Raw genomic sequence first — 26224 nt, forward strand, 5'->3', positions numbered from 1 at the left:
GACCGAGCAACAAGAGCTCACCCCGTTGCAACCTTCTGATCAGCAAGCCCTAGGCTCTGTGGTTTAACCCACAGCACCACCCACGTCCCTGGGTTCTCTTACCTCCCAGTTATCAATTCCAGAAGATGCCATGAGTTTCACCCATTGAGAATGAAGGCACCAATATTCCCTCTCCACACTGCTTCTTCTCAGTTACCCACAGGAGATGGTCTGGTTTAGCTGCCCTCTGCCAGGACTGTTCCCTATCCTCCCTCATCATCAAGCAGCACATATAAGGGGCATTATGCATGAGAGCTATCCCCTGAACTAGGCCAGTGTAACTTGCGGCCCACCAAGCCAAACACAGCCAGCCATTCTGCCCTGCCAAGCTTTTGCAATCCAAGGCAGTGAGCAAAACCAGGAGTCTTAAATGAAGATCCCCAATGAGCTGCCTACCGCACATTCAAAGCAGCATTAATGTCCCAGCAATATCTTGACTTTGCTAATACAGCTGGCCAAGGGAAGTGAACACATGAATTGATTTTGTGACACTGGATCAGGGCCTTCAAGCAGGGGATTCTCAGCGACACCAGCACAGCTTGGATATCCCAGAGGCCCAGATTCATGAGAAGGCTTCTTCCTTAGTAGAGAACCCACCAAACGAGACTCTGGGGCTAGAAAGCCCTGCAGCTCAAGGCTTCGCAACTGAGTTCTAGCCTGCCACAAACACAAGCGCCACTAGGTACGCGGTCCAGAACTGCACTCTCAAATTTGATTTGATTTTTTTTTTAAAGCACGCCTGATTCAAATGGACCTTTTGTATATACCATTTCATCCAAGAACAAATTTTTACAGAGGACTTATAAATCCCCCTTAAAAAAAGCACAGCAGTTTATAATGGAAACAGTGACGGGGCGCTGAGCTATGCACACTTAAGACCCATTCATTATTGCAAGAGAGTTGCCTCCCTCATCTAAAAGAACTGGGAGTCCCAAATGGGAGCCTTGCAACCCAAAAACAACGTGACAGACCAGGAAGGGCAGGTGCAAGCAGAAAAGCTTATGGAACTTAAAGATCAGGATACATGTGGATAATGCTAACTTCTTAAGACTCGGGCTGAGTAAAGCAAAGGGGCTGTAAGACCGTTTCTCTAATTATTTCATTGCAAAAGGCCTTCCGGAGGAGAAGGTGGGGTGACAGCATACAGAACAGCGTATCTGCCCCAGTTGTTTACATTGCTTATTGAGTTGCATAAATGATTAACGGAGTACTCTATAATTACCCCGTCAATTTTATTTCATAACTTGCCCCCAGGAGCTCCACAGCTACTCTTCATATTTACAGATGGATTCCAGGTTAGAAAGGAATCATTCGGTTACCAAACAACACCTGTCACCTCGACAGGGCTCCGTGATCCAACCAGCCTTCCAGGATCCCATTGTCTATTGTATGCCCACAGCAGAGGAAGAATCAATGGCTCAAACACTGGGCTTTCTAAGATCATATTATTTGCTCTGGAAATGCCAGAATTAGATTTCTCAGCCGTGAGGAGGTTTGCAGCATTGGGAAAGCCTGAAGGGTACGGACCCTCTTTGTGGCGTTCTAAAAAGATTCCAAAGAAAGGTCTGAGAAACTGGTAGGACACAGCTTTGAAACACTTATGGCTAGAAAAACTGCTCTAATTCATAGGATACAGGTCACAGGCAGCCCAAGACATTTAGCTACCTGAGGCAAAAGACAAGATGGCACACACACACCCCTCCCATTTCACGTACAGAAGCTGACCAGAGTGGCAGCTGAATCTTGCCCCAAACACAATGGTGATGGGTTGGCACCTTCCACTGCAGCTGAAGACAGCAAGTTAGCATAGAGGCCACATGGCACACATAGCTCAACCCTCCAGTGCCTTGCCTTCATTCCCCACTCACCTGTACCAGCCGCCCGAAGCAGCTGTCTCACTTTGCCTAACGGCAGAGTCGGCCTTCTGGGCAGGAATGAGGAAATTGATTTAAATTCCAAGGTACCAGCGCTGGATTAATCAGAACTTGGGTGGCCAAGCACTTAGGATAATTTCCAGCAAGGATATCTTTTATTGTGGGGTGCAGTACAGTGGTGCCCCGCAAGACGAATGCCTCGCAAGACGGAAAACCCGCAAGACGAAAGGGTTTTCCGTTTTTCGAGGCGCTTCGCAAGACGAATTTCCCTATGGGTTTCTTCGCAAGAAGAAAGCCCATAGGGAAATCTCCGGGGAGCTCTTTTAAATGCTGGCGGTGGGGAGCAAAGCCTTTCCCCCCCCCCTCCGGCCTTCAGAAGAGGTCCAGGAAGGCCGGCGGGGGCCGAAAGGCTTTGCTCCCCACCGCCAGCATTTTAAAAGCGGTCCGGGATAGCAGGGAAGCGCTTCCCGCTATCCCAGACGGCTTTTGAAGGCAGGCGGGGGGGAGCAAAGACTTTCGCCCCCCGCCGGCCTTCAGAAGAGGCCCTGGACCTCTTCTGAAGGCCGGCGAGGGGCGAAAGTCTTTGCTCCCCCCCGCCTGCCTTCCCGGGGGCTTTAAAATCGGCCCGGGACAGCAGAGAAGTCCGCTGTCCGGGGCGATCTTAAAATGCTGGCGGGCGGCAGTGAAGCCTTCGCTGCCGCCCGCCAGCATTTTAAAAAACCCCGGGACAGCGGAGAAGTCCTCTGCTGTCCCGGGGTTTTTTAAAATGCTGGGGGTGGGAAGAAAAGCCCTTGTCCCCCCCCCCAGCCTTCAGAAGAGGTCGGGGGACAGACTGTCCCCAGACCTGGTCTGAAGGCGGTTTCCATAGGAATGCATTGATTGATTTTCAATGCATTCCTATGGGAAACCGTGCTTCGCAAGACGAAAAAACTTGCGGAACGAATTAATTTCGTCTTGCGAGGTACCACTGTACTTGTACATAATTCTAAGTATTGTAGATTTCAAGCCCTTATACTGTGGTATAGAAGAGAGAAGAGGAGTTTGGATTTGATATCCCGCTTTATCACTACCCGAAGGAATCTCAAAGCGGCTAACATTCTCCTTTCCCTTCCTCCCCCACAACAAACACTCTGTGGGGTGAGTGGGGCTGAGAGACTTCAGAGAAGTGTGACTGGCCCAAGGTCACCCAGCAGCTGCATGTGGAGGAGCGGAGACGCGAACCCGGTTCCCCAGATTACGAGTCTACCACTCTTGACCACTTCTCCACACTACAATGATGGGCAATTGCTCTCCAGGCAGGAGTCTCCCTAGCCCAACCTGAACCTTCTGTATGCAACACAGAAGCTCTCCCCTTTCCCCTGCAGCAATATTGAAACTCCCTACGGACCAATATAGGATGGGGGAGACCTGGCTTGGCAGTAATAGATGTGGAAAAGATTGAGGTACATTACTGGATCACAAGCTCACCTCCCACCAGATGGATTGGTGGTCACCAACTTGGATGGTTTTAAGAGAGGGTTAGGCAAATTCATGGATGATGAGGCTTTCAGTGACTGCATTCCATCTCTACTGCAGGAAGCAGCATGTCTCTGCCTACCTATTCCAGAGAAGAGGGCTGTTTTAAATGTTGCAAGCCGCCTTGAATCCCAACACATGAGAAAGGAAAGATATAAATACATGAAATCGCCCTCACACATGGCCTTGGAGGACCATTGATTGAGTTGTAGACAGTATTGGGGAAGACGAACCAAGGATCCGAGCACCAGGATACAGCATCTCGGCAGGTTCATAAGACAGTCCCAACAAACATCTAGGCAGCTAGCGGCTATGGTGCAGCAAAAACCTTCTCGCTCTCTTTCATTTGGCACTAGTCAGCAGTACCTTCTCACTCGGTGCAAATCTGCACTGAGAATCCAATCAAAGCCAGTAATCGGAACCAACATTAAAAGCACGGACTGCTGATTCAGCAGGAGTCACCAGAGGCTTTGAATACCAGCTCGTTCTCCCTTGAGCAACACAGCCACCCCTTCCATACCACCCCTGGGTTGGAGGAGAGGCCTCGCAAATGTAGTGTTCCTAATAAACCACATGCCATTCCTTTAATTGCCTCTTACCGAAATGAATCCCCGGTTTTTATTTCACAGATGGTTGAAGAAGCTCTTTCAGGCCACCTGATCCAAAACAAATTGAGGTGGCTCCCACACCCAAGACACACATCCGGTGGCCGACACAAGCTGGCAGGGGAACAATCGAACGCCTGGCAGTGAGCAAAAGGTTATCAGCGACGGGAGCAGCTGGCTTTGTTTTCGCTTCCGCTGCCCTATCAGAAAAGGGCACCTGTGCTACCAACAGGGTGAGAAGAGCCACAGCCGGCCCTCCACTTCCCATTACGCTGCTACAACAAACAGCCGCACACCTGGATTGCAAATAAGGAAAGGCTCACATGCTCTCTTGCACACAGACAATCATGCCTGGCAATGAATAACACATCGGTGCCAGAGTGTGTGGCTAGAGGGACTGGATCGGGGAAGAGCACGACATACATTAAAGACGGCAGAAGCGCTAGCAAACCAGAGAAGCACAAATTAAAAAAATATATCATAGGAAAACTATAACAAAAATTAGGCTGAAAAACCTAAAAGGGAAAAGGGACACATTGGGAGAGAAAAAGTAACATTCAGAATTACAAAGCTGGGAACTGTGGTGTTTTGGAGTTTTGTTTAACTCTTGCTCTCAACTATAGACTTTGACTGTTCTATAGCTCCATGCTACCTTATTTTGAATTTCTGAAACTCCTTCCCGATCAATACAACAGGTGCTGCCTCTATCGTCTTTTTGGTACCTGTTGAAAACCTTCATTTTCCAGCAAGCCTTTTAAAGCAGAGGTCTTTATCCCACCAGGTATCTTTATCGGATCAGAAATGGTTTAAGTATGCCATTTATTTATTTTTAACTGCATGCAAGTGTTTTAATTGTTGTTTTTAATTGTTAAAATGCACTGCGATGTTTCAAAGGAAGCACCTTAATAAATAAAAGGGAAATAGAACAAATAACACCTGGAGGGAAAGAAAGAAAGCTGGAGAATTGAGGTGTGAAGCCGAAGCTTAAACCAAAGGAAAGGTTTTTTGTTTATGGATACACCAAAACAAAAATGCACCAGTATAAGCTAAAGAAGTGCTGGGGAGCCTGGGGGTCTCCAGGGTTGTTGAACTACAATGCCCATCATCGCTGGCCATTGGCCATGTTGGGAGGGGCTGATGGGAGCTGGAGCCCCCCATCTAGAGGATTGACAGCTCAAGGAACAGCACCGCTTTAGGAGGATTTGAGGGCAACTGCATGCAATCATCATTATATGAGCATGATACAATTTCAGTGTGATGCTTTGTCAGCTGCAGAACCAAGAGCACAACACAACTGCCCCTTTATGGAGTCACAAATATTTGGTATGCACATTCAAGCTGCTTGGCAATGGCAGGCATCCCACGACATTGCCCACCGGATATTGTCCACCCCATTATTGAGGGACCACTGTAAACCCTACACAAGTCCAGAGTGGAGTCCCTAAGACAGTTGGATGGTGCCTTGTACACCTCCTTCCAGCAACTCCGGCTTTCCTTTGGACCCCATCAGTGAGGCCAAGAGGGGGTCTTGTCTCCTGGAGTGCCCAGGACCTCCAAACTGGGCAGCCCAGCTTGAGCGCCAGGGAGGATGCTTCAAGTGCTGCTAACGCAGCAGTTTGACTTCACCCCCGGAGGCAGACTCCATTGTCTCTCGAGACGGACGGATGCCAACAACCACCATCTGGCAGAGCTGCACATGGGGATTCCCAATTCTTATACGTGCCAGCATCCAGTTCTTGGGCCTCTAGGCAACTAGGATTTTTCCCAGCAGATGTCTGATCAGTCAGTTGATGCAAATATATACCAGGCACTATTATAGCTGCCCCACCACCTCCAACAAGGAGACTGATCTCCACATGGAAAAACATGGAAGTGGCCAAGATGCTACCCATAATTCTCCTTCTTCCCATTTCAGCATTTATACAGCCCTTCAGAGAGTTAGCACATGCATTATCTTCTTGGAACTTTTACAACAGCCCCCTAAAGTCTCGTATGGATAAGGCTGGATTCTGATAAAGTGGAAGTGCTGTGGGTTGGTGGTTAAGTCCTGTTCTGGGAGGGGCTGCACTCCCCCTGAAGGAACAGGGGAGTCTGGGAGTACTTCCTGAATTCCAGCTTCTCAGTGCAGTCTCCAGTAGCTTCAGTGTGACTGGAAGTGCTTATGCCCAAGCTTAGGCTGGTTCGCCAGCTACGGCTGTTCCAGGGCCAGGATAGCTTGCCCTCAGTTCCCCTTAGAATAATCGAATTGTAGAGTTGGAAGGGACCACAAGGATCATCTAATCCAAACCCCTGCAATGCAGGAACCTTGCTCCAGTGACCTCCCATTAAGCTCCCAGTACAAGCATATAAAGTCTTTAAAGACTTGGGGCCCAAGTACCTCAGTATCAACCATCACAGCCCCTACGACTGGCAGGTGAGGCCCTCTTGGTGGTGCCGCCGTTGGGGGCTGCCTGCCTGGCGCCTACCCATGCCAGGGTGTTTTCAGTGGCAGCTCCCTGTGCGTGGAATGCCCTCCCTGGTGAAGCATGCCTGTCATCCTCATTTAAAACCATTCCAGTTTACCCAGGCATCTGACAGCAGAAAGATACTGTTCCCAAAACCCCTAAGCTTTCTGAATGTTGGGCGTTTGCTTGTTTCCAATCCTTTATCATTGTTGTGTTTGCTGCCCTCAGCAACGCTTGGAAGAACAGCAGGTTATAAATCGAATAAGGAACAAAGCAGGCCAGTATTATCATCTCCATATTGCAAATTTGGGTCTGACGCTGAGGGTGCCCTACCCCACCCCAAGTCAGCCTGTGAGTTTGTGGTAGCTGTAATGGTCAAATGAGGGACTTCCTGATTAGCATCTCTCTCTCTTTCTCTCTATGCCATTAAAAGCAACAGATTTACACTCCGCTGGGACACGGGAGAAGAAGCTGGTTTGGTAACTTTCGGCTTCTACCCAGCTCCCTCCTGTTCCAGTGCGCTCCCCTCTCTTATGGATCAGCACAAATTCCACCCAGTAAAACACAGCGAGATTCAAAGGGTGCCATTTCTAAGAATATCTGATGAGCACTTGAAGCTACTCCACATGCTGGGTTTATTTTAACTCAGAAACCACTCAAACACATTTATCAAGTTCTGCCCATAAAAAGAGCTGGCTCCCAAGGCTGGTCGCGGGTGCCAACTTTCTCCCCAGAACAACTTTTACAGTAGTTATACTCCATCTTCTCAGAAGATTGTAGCACGGAAAGGCTGACTAACCTCGGCTATAACCATAATGTTTATGCAAGTATGCATGTACAATATTTCACAACAGAAGCGGAATTACATTTAAATCCTCTCCGGAGGAAAAGAAGGAATGTGTTGGCCGCAAGAAATAGTGTGCTCACCTTCACACTCTCAACTGTCATCTAATAATATCTGGTGTTTGTTCAACAGCAAAATGCCCCAAGAGTTCTTGAAAGGGCTCGGCCCCTTTCTTCCTTGCAGGCTGGATTGGGGACTCCAGAAAAGTGGAAAGGGGTAGCATAGAATCGGAAATGCAGTCACGAGACTCTCAAATACAACCCTAGGCACCTCCAGCCTAGGCACCTTCAGCCATTCTGAAAAAGCACCCACAAAGTTTCTTACAGAATATTAAGACAAATTGATGGAGGATCAGCTTCTAGCCCTGATGATTGCTTTCTACCTCCACTGCCAGAGACAATACGCCAGCTGGGGTGAGCGCTGTCACTATCAGCTCCTCCTGGTTCGCCGCTGTGAAGAAGAGGATGTTGGGCTATGGTGGATGTTTGAATGCTCTACCAGGCCCTTCTTACAATCTTAAAATTAAGGGAAGTCTCTCAGGTAGCAGATATGGAGAAGTCCTTAGTGACCCCAGCAATACTCAGGGCACGTTCTGCACTGGAATTGTGGCCCAGATGACTGGATGAGAGCTAAACCACATTCTCCTACCTATGAGCACCCAGTGTGGGGAAGATCACCGTTTCCCGACTCTCAAAATGCAAATTTGAATTGCTGGCAGAAAACACCCTTCCTTCCACGTCTCCCGAGAAGAGAAGCCTATTTGGGATGCACGTATACCATGACTACCAGTTACACAGGTGCCTGTGACATCACCTATTACCTGCCAACTCACTCCTGTGTGCCCCACCTATAAGGACTCAATTCCCAAGGTGTGCCATCAGCCCCTCCACTATTGGAGAATGTGCACATCACTTCTTCTTTTTATGTGGCCAGCTGGCAATCCAGCAGCTCAACTGTACCCACAAGCCACCCATCCCTCCACACCCAGCTTACACCTCATTTACCCCTGGGTACCCCTTGGTCCAGACAAGAACCATTCCAGCAGCAACAGAAACATTTGCTATTTGCAGACATCTGGATATGCCTTCAAATAAGTATCCTCACATCTCAGTAGGCTATCCTTCAGTTATCCAACCAGCATATTTCTGTCCATAGCTCATAAGCACATTTTTCATATATATAAAAGTGGGAAGACTGTGTGTGCTCTTTTCTGATGTGATTGATGCTTTCTCAAGTTCAAATAAATACAGCACCATTAAAAAAATTGTTAATGCAGAGCCCTACAAGTTCTGATCGTACCACTGGGGTTGGGGTGGGGGGAGAGAGAGGGAGAGAGAATCATTTCCAGGACTTGTGATGTTGTTTAACTACTGATATATAAAATAAAATTACATTAAAAAAAATTGATAACCGACTGATCCATTAAAAAGGAATGGTTGGGGGAACCCATCCAGATGGGAGGGGTATAAATAACAAAATTATTGTTTAAAATTATTATTATTATTATGACTAATCTAACTGACCAACTGAACACCGAAGCCTAATTTTTCAAGGGCTCAGTCGGTAGAGTATGAGACTCTTAATCTCAGGGTTGTGGGTTCGAGCCCCAGTTGAGCAAAAGATTCCTGCATTGAAAGGGTTTGGATTAGATGACCCTCACTGTCCCTTCCATCTGTATAATTCTAAAAAGGAGGTTGTGTTTTCATTCTGCCCTCTCCAACCCTGGGGAAGGCTCCAAGATTCTGTGGGCCTAAAGGGCAAGAGAAGTTCCTCTCCCTCCTCTACACACGCACACCCCAAAACAGCATGGGCACAGGACCCACGCATTTCCACAATCCTGCAACCATTCTGCCAATCCCATCTCCCACATGTCAGGAGTGCAGAATAGAGTGAAGATCCTATGGAGCCCAGCGTGCACCTCAATATGTCCTTCAGCTCACCAGGGTCCCTGGGAAGTTGCCCAAGCTGGTTTGATGCTGATGCCAAGCCCCGTGAATAGTGAATTAATTGCTTTGTGCTCCACCATTGTGCCACATCTGCCAAAAAGGCTGCTACAGCCACCCAGGCTGGATCACCAGCAGAGAGGTCGCGCCAGTTAATGCCCACACAGCACTCCTTGGCCCTGCTCCTGGGTTCTCTCACGCTAGCATGGTGTGACTCGTGAGATTACACCATGGAACAAATCCCTGAAAAGGTATTTCATGGAGGTTACGTCAATCCGTGACGCCTCTGAGTCCCAGTTGCTGGGCAGCAACAACAGGAGAGGGCCAAGTTGACTTCTGGTGCTGCTTCCGGCTTTCCGGAAGCACGTGGAGGGAGACCGGGGACTGGAGGAGACACATCCTTGGTCCAATCCAGCAGGTCTTTTCTTACTATGCCCAGCCACCGTTGGCAAGTCGAAGAATTCACAAGGAAACCACTTCAGCAACTGCCGGCGGCTGTTTGCTTACCTGGAAAGCGTTTAAATTGCAAGTGACGCAATGCAAGTCACAGCACTTGGTTCCCGGCATCGCAGAGAAAAGAAACCATTGCATCACCCCGTGCTGCCATCGCGTACATCTGCTTATTTTAGCAGGCAGCCAAAGAGAGCATTTCAAAAGACAAAAGTGGAGGCCGGGGGGATGTGGAAATGTGTTCCCTTGGGAAAGGACTTCCCACCACAGGGAGGGAAGAGGAAGAATCAACTCTGGAGGACCCACAACTCACTGGAAAAGCATGCGCCTCACAGGCTGAAGACCCCGGGTTCAATTTCAGGCGGCAGCACTGAAGAAAAAGAGCCTGGAGGGTCACTGCCAGTCAAAGAAGACAATACTAGGTTAGATGGATCAAATGCCCAACACAATATAATTTGATTTTGAATTTTTGTTTTTATATCTCATTATGAATTATGTGGGAATTGTTCACCTTGGTCGTTTATTTCTTGATGTGTTTTATTGTTTATTACTACTTTGATTATGTTTGCAATAATGCAAATATTTTCATGTTGCAAGCCATTGTGGGCATGGGTTTACCTATGAAAAGGTGTCACACCAATAAAATGATGATGATGATGATGATGATGATGATAGTCAGAGCAACGTCTGCCCTCCATGGGCACTGTCCAATGTCCTGCACCCAACAGCCTGCTAATTTCACTACCAGCCACGGTCCTCCTATTATTCAGCACTCCCAGTTCAACACTTTGGGTCTCTCCCAGAATCTGGGATCTTTCTAGGGTCACTTTGGCCTAGGGTCACACTTGCGTCCATTTTGCATAATGAGAAACTGGCACTAACAACAATGTCAGCCGACATTAACAATAAAACTATACCATCAGTCCTGATTTAAGCTGCCAAGAGTCTCTGTCATTTGACTAAGGTTGCTCAGTGAGGAAGCATCATGGCTTTGTCATCTAGCTTTGGAGCAAGATGGGCGACGTACATATTTACCCAGCCTGGAAAATCACACATGTGGCTTCTCCAATTTGGCTTTGTTTTTGTAAAATAAATCACGACACGGTGTAATATTTCATATGCTGTTGTTCATTTGAGGTTGTATTTACCTAATTTTAAGACCTGCTAAGAAACAGATGGTTGTTATTATGTCCTGAGATGTAAAATTACAGAATTCAAAGAGGGTGTACTTTCTTTTTCCCATGACTGTATATTCCTGCAGTATGGGGATGAACAGCAGGACAACAAAAATGGACTCTGCAAACTCTTGTGGTTGCTAAATGACTTATACTTCAACCCTGGTGTGATTCATACCCACCGTTCACTGCAAAGGTCACTCCCCTGGCTACATTTGAACATATTTCATATAGATGTCAATTTTGCATGAATACCTACCTGGACATTTGAAGAGCTCATATTAACTTATACGTTTAATCTAAGCTGCATGTACAGATGGTTATTGCATTCAGATTGTGAAATGGTTTTTGGTTATTAATTATACACTACTTTTTCTTTTAATTATTGTCTTCCATTTTTATGTTTTGCTAAAATTGCAAATGAAACAAGTTTTAAAAAGGATTTAAGGTCTTCAAAAATTCTTACTGGACCTTAGAAATTGAAAAACGGGGAAGAAAGAAAGAAAAAAAGAAAGAAAGTTAGTTTATGGTACAGAGCGTCTCAGGATCTTCTACCTGAACACGCCCATAGTCCATTAGGCTCTCCACACTGATAGCTGTGGGAAGCGCCAGTTCAGCCAGATGCTAAAGCTGACTCCAAGATTAACTGAAAGGCTTGCAGTTGGCCAATCAAGGCCACTTCAGAGATAAGGAGGAAACAATAAGAAATGAGAAATGCATTTTGAAAGCAGTGTTTGCCCAAGCCCCAAAAAGCTCAGAGGAAATTGCTGTAAAGAAAAGCATGACCCAGCCCTGACAAGGCCACTTCCGCTCTCCCTGCCTTTCCTTTATTTAAGTTACAGTTGAAGCCACACCTAGGCTGGACCTCTGCCATATCTCAAGAACTGATGGGATGCAACCCATGGGAAGGGATGACCTCAGAAACTAGCTAGAGCTTTGCTTTCCACCACCCCCCTCCCACATCTGGGCCTTACAAAATCTTTGAACGGCTCAGAGGTCGACCATCTGCTTCTGTGCTGTTTGGGAAGCTTGGCTGCTAGCGTGGCAGCTCCCAGCAGAAGTGCTGTTTTGACTGGGGATGGCGCAAAAAGACAGGGCATATTCATAAGCCGAGCGAGGGGCAAATTTGCACCACTGCATTTTCGTGGCGCCAATGGAAGCTTAAGACCAGCAGATGCTCCCTATCTCTCTCCAGTAGGTGAGAATAAAGGGCAACCAGATCTTCTAAAAAGAGGCCTCCGCTAGCAGGTGATGGCCAGATGTTTTGGATTACGATTCTCAACGGCCCCAGCCAGCACAGCTGAAGGCTAAGGCTGATGAGAGCTGTTGTCTCAAACATCTGGAGGGCACCTGATTGGGTAAGGCCGGTCTGAAACGAACTGATAAGCAACCAGTGGCCAAAAGACTGGCTTGTCCATCACTGGTAGGCCCGTTTTCAGTCATCATCCTTCAGTGTCTACAAGAGAAGGAAAAGTCTCCTTAGAGAAAGAGATAAAGAGTTCCATTCAGTATCGCTGTAAGTGGGTGTTTTCTTTTTCCAGCAAATCTTTTCCTTCTCCAACAAATGAAGCCATCGTGACCCACCATATCCCAGTTCAATTATTGTAATTTCCCAAGGCAAAAAAGTGGGATACATTTCCTAGGGAAATGATATATAAGGAAATGAAAACGATGTTTGAAATAACCTTTGTAAAAATAAAAACCAGAAGCTTTTCTTTTGGGAATTATAGGGAAAGAACTACCTAAAATGTATAGAAACTTATTCATATATGCTACTACAATGGCAGGAATGTTACCCGTCCCAGAATGGAAAGAAGAAGACGTCCCAGCAAAGGTAGAATGGATACAAAAGTTACGGAATATGCAGAAATGGCGAAACTTGCCAGAAGAATAAGAAATCAAGATAACAATTTTTTAAATAAAAGAATGGAAATGGTTTATTGAATATTTACAGATAAATTGTAAACAGATAAGAACATTGGCAGGATTATTGTAATAACCTGCAGTTTCATAAAAGTATATATTTAAAGAAGGTGAATAAATGAGCAAATTAAGTTAATTCGGATATGCCATTTCCATTCTTTTATAAAGTTTGTTATCTTGATTTCTTATTCTTCTGGTAAGTTTCACCATTTCTGCATATTCCGTATCTTTCTGTTAACCTCCAGGTTATTTTTCTGTTAACCTCCATGCCATGGGGCATCCCCTCCCATTAACCTCCAATGCAGATGGCGACCCAGCCCACTTCCCAGCTAATAAAAGGACGGAAAGGAAGTGAGAGTGTTCACTTGGATGGGCCACACCCTTTGCCCTGGGAAAAGACTTGACTTCTGCTGCACCTTCAAAAGGAATCGCAGGCCAGGAGCAGCGAGAGAGGTCAGTTGGGCTGACAACCGGTGCTTGGAAGTAACTGTCTACATCTGCACCGGCCTTTCCAAAAGGACTCCAGGAGAAGTCTTCAACGGCAACCAGTTGCAAAGCAAAGAGCACTGCATTCTCAACCAGCAGATCACAACAGGCCTCCAGATTCCAGATAGCAGCCCCCAATCTGCACAATCCAAGGGGTGAGAAAGATTTGCAGGAAGAGGAATAAACAGAATATCTTTAGCAGAGGAACTCCACAAACAGGGAGTGGGGAAAGGTGTTAGAATTCCTGCTCCTTGACTGCAGTCCTGGGGTTGTCTTTCACATGACGGTGTATGTTTTGACTCCACAGAGTGGGAAGTGACGGAGACAGGATGTTTGTGTTACTGTGTTCCATGGAGTGGGACTGTTGTCCTTTGTTCTTTTTCTCTTTGCTGTCTGATGCTAGAGAGAGAGGGAGCCATGTTGCAGTGCTCCGTGTGTGTTTATATGTAAATAAAGTAGATTAGCCAAAATGCTGAATTGCTGAGGTCTGTCACGCAAGATGGATCCCTAAGTGTCCCGGTGTCGGTTGGCATCAGTTGCTGTGAAGTTTGGGCAGAAGAAAGCTTTTGAAGCTCCCAAACGAAAGACCAGGAGGGGGAGAACATGCCAGTCGGGCATGTGTCTCTGCCAGGGTCCTACTCGAGTGTAGGCTGAACTCCTGACAAAAGGTCCACTTGGTTCCTCTGTACCATAGCCTAGAGCTGCTGAAAAGGCCAAAGCTCTGTAGAAGGACATTTACTTTGCATGCAGAAGGTACCAAGTTAAATCCCTGCAATCTCCAGGTAGGGCTTAAAAAGACGCCCTGACTGCAACCCTAGAGAGCTGCTGCCAGTAGACCAAACTGAGCTGGATGGACCAAGGGCATGACTTAATGTAAGGCTGTGTTTATTCCTCATCCAGCCTACCAGAACTTCCAAACAAGTAGTCTCCATGCCAATGCCAACCAGATTCATCATCTCATTGATTTATTTACTTCTTTTCCATTGTTTTAGGCCACCTCTCAAGGCTACCACTCCCAAGGCGGCACACAAAATTAGAACCCTTCAGGCAACAGGCCATAAAACTGCAACGACATAATGTCTTTATGTCTGCTGACAATTTTATGGCAACAACAGAACTCCCTTTTTACATTGTGGTGGTGTTTGTTGTTGCATCTTCTTAGCATCATTTCGCATGTGGTCATTCTGTAAAATCTTTCATCACCTATCACTTCCATTTAAAAAAAATATATATGAAGCAATTAATACATTCTTCAAATAAATAAAAAGAACCGTAGCAGCAGCAAATAGAACAGTGTCAGCTAAACAGGCTGTGTGTGTGTGTGTGTGTGTGTGTGTGTGTGCAATAAAATCCCAGCATAAACATCATATGAAAGCAGTTTGGAACAAAAAGGTCTGGAAGCCTAGGCAGAAGCTGCGTGAAGCAAAAGCCGCTAAGATCAAGCAGAATTTGCTGGAACCAGGAAGGAGTCAGAATTCACCTCTCAGTGCTTTTACTGGTGCTCACGGATCTTGGATCTCGATTTTAAGAGTGCTGGACGCTGTTTCTCAGGATATTGTATGAAGAGAAGGATATTGTATTGTCAGAAATCCTACTACAGTTAGAGATTCCAAGGCAATGCTTAGGACTTTTAACAGCCCGTAGAAGTAGGAAGAGATGCAAAATAAAACTGGGAGTGAGAAGCCCTACGAAGGCAGACCAAAGCATGTTAGCCTGTTCACAGTCAGCCCAAAACTCATTCCTAATCTGGTAACTATCAGGGGTTACCAGCTCCCTGCAGAGATACAACTTTTTCATCAATGTAGGAACTGGCAGTCCATAAAGAGGCACCCAAAGGTGCTATAGCTAAGGAAATTGCCACTCAACACTAGCAGTTAAGGGGTATCTAAATGGCAAAATTGAAAATGACAAAAAATTGCCATCTGATCCGATCTAATGTATAAATCTAACTATTAGCCATGAAAAGGAGTGCCTCTCTATTTCCAAAGGAAATAAATGATTTGTGGCAAAATATTAATCTTGAGTGTATTAACTTTACCCCGAATTCTATGTAATGACCATCTTTCTAAATCATGAGTTATTTCTGTCATCTACTTCCAGCTCTACAATATTCTATTCTATGACTCTACTTAAATTCAATTTAATAATTTGAGAAATATGTCTAGGATCCAAAACATGCCTCCAGGCACCAACAAAATTGTCAATTAGTGCATAAACTGGATAACTTAATTTCGATCTTAACCAATTAACTGTATAGCAAGAAATTGCCTCAAAATAATTAATAAATTCTGTTAGCTCAGATGTGGATGATTCAGGCCTACTAATAAATAATAATAATAAATCATCTGCATACACAACTATTTTAAATCCCATTTGTTCATGCACAAAACCACAAACCTCTAGTCCGCCTAACTGCATATGCCACCACCTTCAAATATAAATCAAATATCGAAGGAGAAAGAGAGTAGTTCGGCCTTGTATCTCTCTCTAAACCAAACACGCTTGAAAGAATTCCATGTGTTCTCACCTGTGACTGAGGAGTCAGGTATGAGAGTCTAATCCAAATCATAAATTCCCGAAGAACCCCAGTTCCCCCACCCACCCAAGTAACAGAACTGCCAATATATTTTGTTGAACTCTTTTTCAGCATCAAGAAAAAGAATAGCAGTCACATCAGTTATATTCCCATATGAAGCAACAAAATCTGCTACCAATCTTACAGTGTCTGCTCTCTACCTTTGACAAATAAAGCTCACCTAATTAATCTCTGTGTATTAAAGTTGCTACCATAGCCCAAAGTCTGCTAGCAAGTATTGCTGATAATATCTGCACAACTAGCAAGTCCTTTACCAGGCTTGGGAATAACAGAGATACGAGTATCACAAATTGACGAGAGAAGGATACCTTGATCAAGAGCCTTTATATAAAGGCAAAACAAATAGCAACTTAAAAAACTGAATATACCTCCTCCCATCCTATAGAAAAACCATATGTCCCCAGAACTTTCCTAGCCTTCATACTATTAATGGAATTCTTGATTTCATCCCTCTGCAAAGTCTCTGAAAGAAATTCCCTTTGCCGCAAATCTAACTGTGGAAGGACTGACATTTCGCATTCCATAGTCTCAATATCCTTCCTATAGAGTAGTACTTTTGAAATCTAAATTTATATCCTTTGGCGTTAAGACCACATTATTGCATACACCCTGAATCATAATTCTGAGTTTTATTGTTCTTCTAAATGGGAAGCCAAAATCTCACGCAACATCTCTCAGCTTTCCCGATACTTCTGGCACAAACATATCAATGCAAATTCAACCTGAGCTGAAACTAAATTATTCACCTCATATTTAGCAAGTTGCAAGTTTTGATAAAGATCTGGGAGAGGGACATGATGCAAACTGACTTAATAAAGACTTGTTCTATCCAAATTCTTCTCTTGCAAAGCCCTAAGCTGCTGTTCATAAGAAGCACTTCCCATAATCTTTCCCCACAGGACAAAGTGGAACCTTCAACATTTACACAATGATGCAGAGCACTGGAGGGACTCCTTCCAGTCATGATCCCCCCCAAAAAACATGTTTAGTAGAAATCAAAGTAAATATTGTTATCTTTTAATGCTGAAGAGGACATTGCTACATTGCCTTTTACAGTGGTGCCCCCAAGACGAATGCCTCGCAAGATGGAAAACCCGCTAGACGAAAGGGTTTTCCGTTTTGGAGGTGCTTCGCAAAACGAATTTCCTATGGGCTTGCTTCACAAGACGAAAATGTCTTGCGAGTTTTTCCCCCCTTTTTCTAAGCCGCTAAGCCGCTTATCTGCTTATCCGCTAAGCCGCTAAGCCGCTAAAAGCCGCTAAAAGCCGATAATAGCGCTAATCCGTCAATGGGCTTGCTTCGCAAGACGAAAAAACCGCTAGACGAAGAGAATCGCGGAACAGATTCTTTTCGTCTTGCGAGGCACCACTGTAATTTAAACAGTTCCTGGCTTTCTTGAAAACTAGCGGAGCAGAGTTTTCAACATGAAATGGAGACTTGTTTTCTGAACATGCAAATGTAATGCAAATATCTCAATCTTCAACATGTATATTTTGTTTTGGTTTACTTTACATTTTCCTCTCATTTTGAAAAAAAAGCATGACGCTTAAGCTACTATTTGAACTTGAAGCACAGAACTGTGCTTTGAGCTTATATGCTAAGTCTCCTTCAGATATCTCAGTGTGCAATGGAGTTATTGCATTTCAAGAAAACTTATAAGCCAATGAAACGCCAAAAGAGCAACTTAAATAAATCTCTCATTTTGCTTGGATAAATAAGATCTACCCATAAATAAAAACCTATAAGCGAAAGACTGTCCAAACTAGGAAGTTTTTGATCTCCTTCAGAATATGCTAAGGCACAGATTTTGAGCACTCTCAAGTGGAAGAGAGTTCCAGAGATGGGAAGCAACTCTCAGCAACCCATCTCTGTGTGAATCTCTGTAAGTACAGGGTGCAGCAGTTACAAAAATGAGAATAAAATAAAATAAAAATTCCTTCCAGTAGCACCTTAAAGACCAGCTAAGTTTGTTACTGGTATGAGCTTTCGTGTGCATGCAGAATGGCATTCTAGGAACCATTAGGAAAGCGAATGAAAATAAAACTGCCAATTTCATAATGCTGTTCTACAAAACTGCAGTGCAGCCGCTTTTGGAATACATTTGGAAGCTACAGTATACAAGCCTGGTAGCCTCGCCTCAAAAAAAGGATATTATAGAATTGGAAGAGGTTGAAGAAAGAGTAACCAAAATTATCACGAGGGTGGAATGAATGCCGTGTGAGGAAAGGATGCAGACGCTTTAGAGAAAAGACAAGAAGGAGGTGGCATGATAGATGGTTATGAAATTGTGCATTGCAGGGTACAAGCCAAATAAAAATAAGCTTTTCTTCCTCTCTTTCTCATAAGACTAGAACTCACGGACATCCAGGGAAGCTGAACGTTGGAAGAGTCAGGACAGGCAAAAGAAAAATGCTACTTCACAGTAAGAATACAGTGGTGCCTCGCAAGACGAAAAGAATCCGTTCCGCGATTCTCTTCGTCTAGCGGTTTTTTCGTCTTGCGAAGCAAGCCCATTGACGGCTTAGCGGATTAGCGCTATTAGCGGCTTATCGGCTTTTAGCGGCTTTTAGCGGCTTATCGGCTTAGCGGATAAGCAGATAAGTGGTTTAGCGGCTTAGAAAAGGGGGGGGAAAGGGGGGGAAAGTCAGAAAAACTCGCAAGACATTTTCGTCTTGCGAAGCAAGCCCATAGGAAATTCATTTTGCGAAGCACCTCCAAAACGGAAAACCCTTTCGTCTAGCAGGTTTTTCGTCTTGTGAGGCATTCGTCTTGCGGGGCACCACTGTACCGTATTTTTCACTCTATAAGACACACTTTTTCCCTCCTAAAAAGTAAGGGAAATGTGCGCGCCTTATGGAGCGAATGCAGGCTGCGCAGCTGCCCTGAAGAGGCTTCGCGCAGCTATCCCAGAAGCCAGAACAGCGAGAGGGATCGCTGCGCAGTGATCCCTCTTGGTGTTCTGGCTTCTGGGATTCAGAATATTTTATCCCTTGTTTTCCTCCTCCCAAAACTAGGTGCGTCTTATGGTCTGGTGCGTCTTATGGAGCGAAAAATACAGTGGTTAAAACTATGGAATGTGCTCCTGCACGGGATGGTAGTGATGGTGGCCACCAATTTGGGTGGCTCTGAAAGAGGACTGAACTAAAAAACAAAGACTATAGCTGTCAATGGCTCCTAGCCACATTGACTGTATTCTGCCTCCTCTGTCAGAGGCAGGTTCCTCTGGAAACCAGTTGCTGGGAATCACAAGTTGAGAAAGCACTGATGCTGAACTAGGCGGGCCTTAGGCCTGATCCAGCATGGTTCCTCTTGTGTTCTTATGCTATTTCAGCACAACGTGAACAAGACACACATCAACATCTAAATGATGTTGGACATAGTGGTAAAACATTTGGAGGAGGGTCTCTTGGATACACAAGGTTCATGCTGTTGAGGATTAGCTAAACACTGCTAGAGCAGGCAGTCTGTTTTGGGAAAGGCATTATGTGGATTATATGCTTCCCATTAAACTATTGTTCCATGCTTCTCTTCCTTTAGCCATTTTATCATCAGAATAGTTAGCTTCTCAAACAATTCTTCTTTGGCAGGAACATTGCAAATACAATAGGGGCGAATTTTTAATACGGAACATTCGATTGGGAGCAACAGGTAAGCGGACTTTTCCAAAGCGTGGATTCCAAGACACCCATACAATTCAATTGCATTGCAAATGAATCCATGCTGGTAGAAGAAAAACAATTCTAAGAAAAATTAGTTCCATGAGAACCAAAGATGCAGATAGGCACAGAATGACAGCAGTTATATAAGAGATTGGATTCACCATAATCTAGCGTAATGTGTCCATGTTTAGAAAAAGGCTTGGAAGGGAAGGACTTAAATAAATCGTTTCACGAAGAGCTGGATGTTAAAGGAAGCAAACAATCTGTTGTACTCAAGACATCATTCCTACAAGCAAGGGGGGGGGGGTGGATGAACAAACCATAACAGAAGATTAAGTATTGTGTTGGCTTGCCCCTTGTTTTCAGATCAGTTACACCCATCTGCACTTCCCTTCGTCCTTCAAAATAGGAAGACCTTTAACTCAAATTAACTCAATCCTAATAATATTCAACTCTGTCTGGGCAAACCCATCGCCGCAGGCTTGTCCCGCACTCTCTCACGGTGGAATTAACACCTCAACACATGGGACTGCTTAGGGAAACGAATCCCATTTCCCCCTCGGATTTACAAATTACCTAATGTTTGGTTGCTAACCTCAGGGTGAGATTGAGATATTTACTGTGCAAAGCACACGCAGGCACCCAAACAAGAGTCTCTAAGCAATTATGGTCTGGGAGACAAGACGGCAAGGGCGAGTGAGCAGACAAGCGAGGGTTCTCTCAAGGTAATCTTTATGCCTGTTCAATGGCCAAGAACTCCTATCCAGCGCAGAGTCAAAAAATAAGGTTAAGGCGGTTTAAATGCACCACAGCAAGGAAAGCAAAACCAAGCATTCAAGGGCCAGTGCAGTAGGATAAGACCACAGAATGGACACAAATCACAGTCCTCTGCCCTTAAAAAAAAAGGATGGTTATATTCTGAAGCAAAAAATAAATAGGGAAATAGAGAGCATTATCAGAACAAGAAGTTCCAGTTTTTTGAACATGCAGAGGGACCCACATGAAGCTGCATAAAAAGCAAAGGTACACGGAAAGGAAAAATGACAAGGAGGTTAGAGCAACCATTACCACAAGGAAAACATTGAGAAGGTGATAGTTGGCTGAACTGGCATATAAATTTGAAAAACAGCCCTATTCACGATTGCAGTGGACTCTGCGAGAAAGGGTCAGAGTCTTCTTTCCAAATAAATTTAACTGGTAAGGTTGAGCACTGACCTTCCACTGATCTTTCGGAAGCAGAGTCACCACCACGATGTCACCGTTCAGAGCTCTGTTCCGAGCAACGACGCCATCAATGAAGATATCTCGGGTGCTGTCCTAGAAGAGACAAGGAAAGAAACGGCTCTTACACAGAGGAAGAGGGTTTGGGAAAGCTACAAGCTGGTTTAGAATGCATCACACCTCAAGGACAACAAACCAAGGGAGGCCCATGAGAGTCTTCTCAGAGTCTGCACCTGAGAAGAGGGGAAGTCAGGGATAGTCAGTCTCTACTGCCTCTTAAAGTTTCCCTTGGGGTGCATACAGGAGTCAAAACCCCGAAACAAGAAGACTGCCCTTTGATCTACATGGACACCCAAGGATTTTTGAAGGTAGTACATGGTCTGCGACTAGAGAGGAAGCAACCACATATTCACATTGTGACGTGTGCTTCTACTTGCTGACTACTGTTTGCACAGACACAGGTCCCTCCTTTTGGCCTCAACTGTGTCTCAGAAGAACTTCCTTTTCACACCGGACAGCTAAAGCAGAGATGGGGGGTCTGTGGCACTCCAGATGTTGCAGAACTATAAATCTCCATCATCCATGAAGACCTCCCTCATTTGTGCCCAGCAGGATATTATAATTATAATTATTTTGTATACTGCCCTATACTGCAGGTCTCAGGGCGGCTGACAGGATAAAATCACAATATAAAAACAAAAAATACATCATCAAAATAAAAACAATAGCCCCTTGTTGACTCCCCTTGGAGAAGCTCCGTAGTTCAGTGATGAAGCATCTGTTTTTGCTTGCAGAAGGACCAGCTTCCATCTCCAATGGGAGCTCCAGGTAGGGCTCAAAACTGTCCCCTGCCTGAGACCCTGAAGAGCTGCTGCCAGTCAATGTATCTGGTGACCCCATAGGTCTGGCCCCCCTTCTCCCCTGGCCCCAAGCCCTTCACGAGCAGAAGCGTGTTCACCGAAACAGCCCAGGAGAGAAGGCTTCTCGGTTTCACAGTTCTGGAACGGAAGGGCCGCGCCACGCAGCCTCATGGGGCTGCCTTGTGGTGAAGCCAGAGGGAGTCCTCCGCTGCCAGGAATTCCAGGCCGCTCCCAGGCATGAAATCCGGCAAGTGGTGTGAAATGGACAAGATAGCACAGCGCTCAGGGAGAAGGGCAACCATCGCGGAGAGAAATTGGATCCAGAGCAAAAGCTGTGCTGGACCAATCTCACTGAGGGGATGAAGGCACAGGCAACGGATAAGTAGCTGGAAATGAGATGTGCTGGTGAAAATGTCTTCTGCGGAGGCAGAGAAACATTGGAACCTGCCCTCATTCATTTCACGGAGCCACAGGGGATCTTTTCGGCAGCGGTCTCCTCTGTTAAATCTCCATTTCGGCCATACCAAAAGTGGGGTGGGGACATAAGAGAACCAAGCCTAAACCGCAGCAGTCATTTGAGGAGGCAAAGAAAGTGAGGTGTTGGGAGCAATTTCAAAAGCATGGGAGCAATATCAGAATCACACCTGCAAAGGAGAAGCCAATATATGGCATCTGTCAGAGTAACACAAACTTTAGGGTACGAACTACCAAAGCATCGCCAGCTATGACACCTCCATTATAAAGGAAGGAGATCTTTGGTATATGGATCTGTGCTGGGGGCTACGTAGTAAGCCTCCATGGGGCAGAATGAGACCACCAGTTACCTCACTCAGAGCACTTTGCGCAAGGACCCCTATCATTTATATATGCCATATGGCTCATGTATGTTTTCCTAGCTGCCTGTCACATGCACCTGGAAGAAGAATCAACACCTTCATTAGGAGAATTGACTCTAAAAGCTGCATGCTGAAGAGCCAGATGGGCGGGGTATTTTATATTATCATCATCATCATCATCATCATCATCACAGGATCAAAAGCAGTTTTGCCCCATGTAGACTCTCCGCAGTGAAACACCCACCCAGGCCAAGAAGTTTAATTCTTACTTGGTTTTTTTGGGGGGAGGGGGAATCCAGCCCATTAGCACATCTGGATCCCTGTCTGAAATTGCTTCCGCTTCACAGAGTTCTGCACATTTCAGTGTGCAATGTCGGGAGTGGGTGACAACACATTAAACCACTCAGAAGCAAAGAAATCTTCCATCTGTTTCCAGAAGAGCATATAGTGATTTGGATACTCTCGGGGAGGGGGGGGGGGATGTTTACAAGGATGCTTTAATCAAGTTGGTTCTCCCTTTTTATCCTGATGCGCATAATGAAGGCTTTGAGAAACAATGGGATTCATTGGCCTGATTCACAAGTGAAGCTCTCACTGATCTGACTTATTATAAGCCTGCGGTTCCAAAACCCTTAGAAAATCCACGGCCAATTACAAATTGCCTGTCCTCCAAGCACCTTCACTGCTGCCATGGGCTGGGAAGTGCATCGCAATTCCTCAGCCGCCCCCCTCTCTCCCCTCAGCACTCTTTTCCATTCATCTCCCTACCCCCCCCCCCCCCCGAATTGCACGTTCACCGTCTCCTCACCCTGGCAGTGAAAGTCTGGAGCCGCAATGGCCTGACGTCGGATGGCTTTTACATGCAGGGGCATTGCTAAGGAAGTTAAAGGCATGGGGCACAGATGCACGAGGACACAAATATACCTCTGGGGAAATTAAGGAGGCCAAAGGCTGTGGTCTCAACAGCCTGCACTATCCACCCAGCCACCCTGAAAGGAAAGCTCTGTGTTTTGCTTTGTTTTAATGGCTTTTCAAAGGAGGGAGGGGCAAGAGATGCAGAGCCCAATCAAGGCTCAGGTCCAATGGGCCACCCCTGGACAATGCCCCTCTGCATGCGTGTCCTCTGAGAGTAGCATGAAGCTCTCCAGCCCACCAAGGCCCCTCCGTCTGTCTGATGGGTGGGCAGAAGCAGCATGGAAGGCAGGCAGACCCCAGGGAGGAGAACGAGGACGGGAAAGTTACGCCAAAGGCTTCAACAAAGAGGTGGGTTTTTGAGGGATTTAAAGAGGGAGAGTGGTGGCATTACACATATGGAGAGGCGCAGTACACAAGTTACTGATGTTCCACAACAATAAAAGCAAGAAGATTCAAATAATGACACTCAGAAGCCTTCCAGATTCTGAAATGAGAAGCAATTCCATCAGTCTTTTGAACCACAGTAAGATGCCACCACTCAAATGACCAAAAACAGGAGTTTATCCATGAGCAAAGCACTATTAGATTCTAGCAGTATGGAGTCTCTTGTTTTTCTAAGGCAAGTTCGGCTGCTGCCTTAATTATCTGCTAATTATTGCTGCCAGCCAACAGAAGCACCACTTTCCCTTGCTGGCAATAAAAATCCTCTTTCCTTAAAATTGGTTCAAGCCACGTAGACTCAGGGGCTTGATTTAGAAAAAGGAAAGAAATTGCACTGTGAAAAAGACACCAGCATGTGAAGAGTGGCAAGGCATCAAGGTAAGGAGGAAGTCAATGGACAGCAGCAGAAGACATGCAGGTAGAAAGCTAACAGCTTAAGGTACAGAACGTCACATGTCTGACAATCTGCCTGCTGGATACAAGTTGTGGGTGTTTGCTTGGTGCAATGAGCTCCTGGCCCTCAGAGAACAGCTTCATCTCCTTGAGGCCAAGGTGGCTGACCTGAAGAAGCTGAGAGGGTAGATGTGGCTCTCAGGGATGCAAGAGTGGGATGCCACCTCCCAGGGTGGCAGGTCCCCCCCACTGTGGGGTGGGGGGAAACGGAGTGTGGGGAGAGGCTATGGAGAACAGATTTGAAATTCACAGCATGTTGTACACTGAAAGAAAATTATATGAAAATGATGTACTGGTGGTATCTGACCATAAAGAAGGCTGATCACCGAAGAATTGATGCTTTTGAATTATGGTGCTGGAGGAGACTCCTGAGAGTCCCATGGACTGCAAGAAGATCAAACCTATCCATTCTGAAGGAAGTCAGCCCTGAGTGCTCACTGGAAGGACAGATCCTGAAGCTGAGGCTCCAAGACTTTGGCCACCTCATGAGAAGATTCCCTGGAAAAGACCCTGACGTTGGGAAAGATGGAGGGCAAAAGGAGAAGGGAACGACAGAGGACGAGATGGTTGGACAGTCTTCTCGAAGCTACGAACATGAGTTTCACCAAAGTGCGGGAGGCAGTGGAAGACAGGAGTGCCTGGCGTGCTCTGGTCCAGGGGGTCACGAAGAGGCGGACACAACTAAACAACAACAACAAAGTTATTCAAAATGTATAGAACAAGTTCTAATATTTGCTGAAAGTATAAAGAAAAGGAGGGTACCTTTTATCATATGTAGTTGTCATGCAAGATAACAAAGTCCTTTTGAGAACTGATATACAATGAATTGAAAAAAATGTTTAAATAACATTTGTTTAAAAACCAGAAGCATTTCTATTAGGAATTACAGGCTCTGATATCCCAAAAGACCAGAAAAGACTGCTTATGTATGCAACAACAGCTGCAAGGATATTACTAGCCCAAAGATGAAAAGAATCAACAGTTCCAACCAAGGAAGAATGGCAAGCCAAACTGCTGGACTATGCAGAAATGGCAAAACTAACTGGGAGACTCAGGAATCAAGAGATAATGACTTTTTAAAAAGAATGGGGAAAATTTAGAATTTACTTAGGAGACCACTGTAAACAAATAAAAACGTTAGCTGGACTTTAAAAATAACTTGTAAAGAAACAAAAAATATAGATAATTCAGAGAGATGAAAACTGTGGAGAACATGATGATATGTAGTTTTAGAAAAATTATTTTAAGGACCCATGCAGGGGACAGGGGGAAGTCGCGAGATTCAGAGAATCTCATATATGGATATGGTAAAAGTTTTTTCTCTTTATTATTTTGAATTTGTTTCTCTCTCTCTATATATATATATATGAGAGAAGACATAAGCAGAGTTATAGGGCAATTTGCAAGGCTAACTTAGGGGTAAGGATCTATCTTATGGGTTACTGTGCTGGCTGTCAGAATAAAATACAGGTTCACCTAAAAAAAAAGGAAAAGGAAAAGAAAGATGAACTGTGCCTTTTCTCATCAAGATATCGCTGGGGGAAAGGCTGTCTCCTTTGCAGCAAGTGTGCCGGGGGAAGAGCTCTTGCACCACCACCACACCTGCAAGAACTGTGCATTTATTACAAAGGAGTAAATGATTGCCTAGGAATCCAAGGCTGGGATTCTTAGCTGAAGAGGCAGAAGGCCGCTGCCCTGATGTGAAACGGAGGCAATTCCACAGCAAGACAAGCAACCCTCCGTAGCAGCAGCTCAACAGCTGTGCAAAGGCTGCCTCCCATGACAAGATGCAGAAAAATTGCAAAGCTTCTTGGACTAGCGTAATTCCGCCTGGAAGCTGTTCCTCTGACGAGTCCAGATTTTCTCTTTCCCATCCCCCTCTCACCTCAACTCCCCAAGTAATCCCACCACGTCCTTAAAAAATGCTTTACATCATCATTCGGGA

The 26224-nt window shown here is 45.4% G+C and overlaps 1 protein-coding gene across 2 annotated transcripts in view; it reads right to left on the reverse strand.

Moving 5' to 3' along the window:
- The window catches only part of DIS3L2 (DIS3 like 3'-5' exoribonuclease 2), a 200211-nt gene that overhangs the window by 136735 nt on the left and 37252 nt on the right, over positions 1-26224 (reverse strand). For both annotated transcript variants that reach the window (XM_081862181.1, XM_081862182.1), the window contains exon 6: positions 20769-20870. In XM_081862181.1, the coding sequence (XP_081718307.1) occupies positions 20769-20870 (102 nt within the window). The remainder of the gene's footprint in view (positions 1-20768; positions 20871-26224) is intronic.

Source organism: Podarcis erhardii (assembly GCF_964252035.2).
Source record: "Podarcis erhardii genome assembly, chromosome: 5".
In the NCBI taxonomy this organism is placed as follows: domain Eukaryota; kingdom Metazoa; phylum Chordata; class Lepidosauria; order Squamata; family Lacertidae; genus Podarcis; species Podarcis erhardii.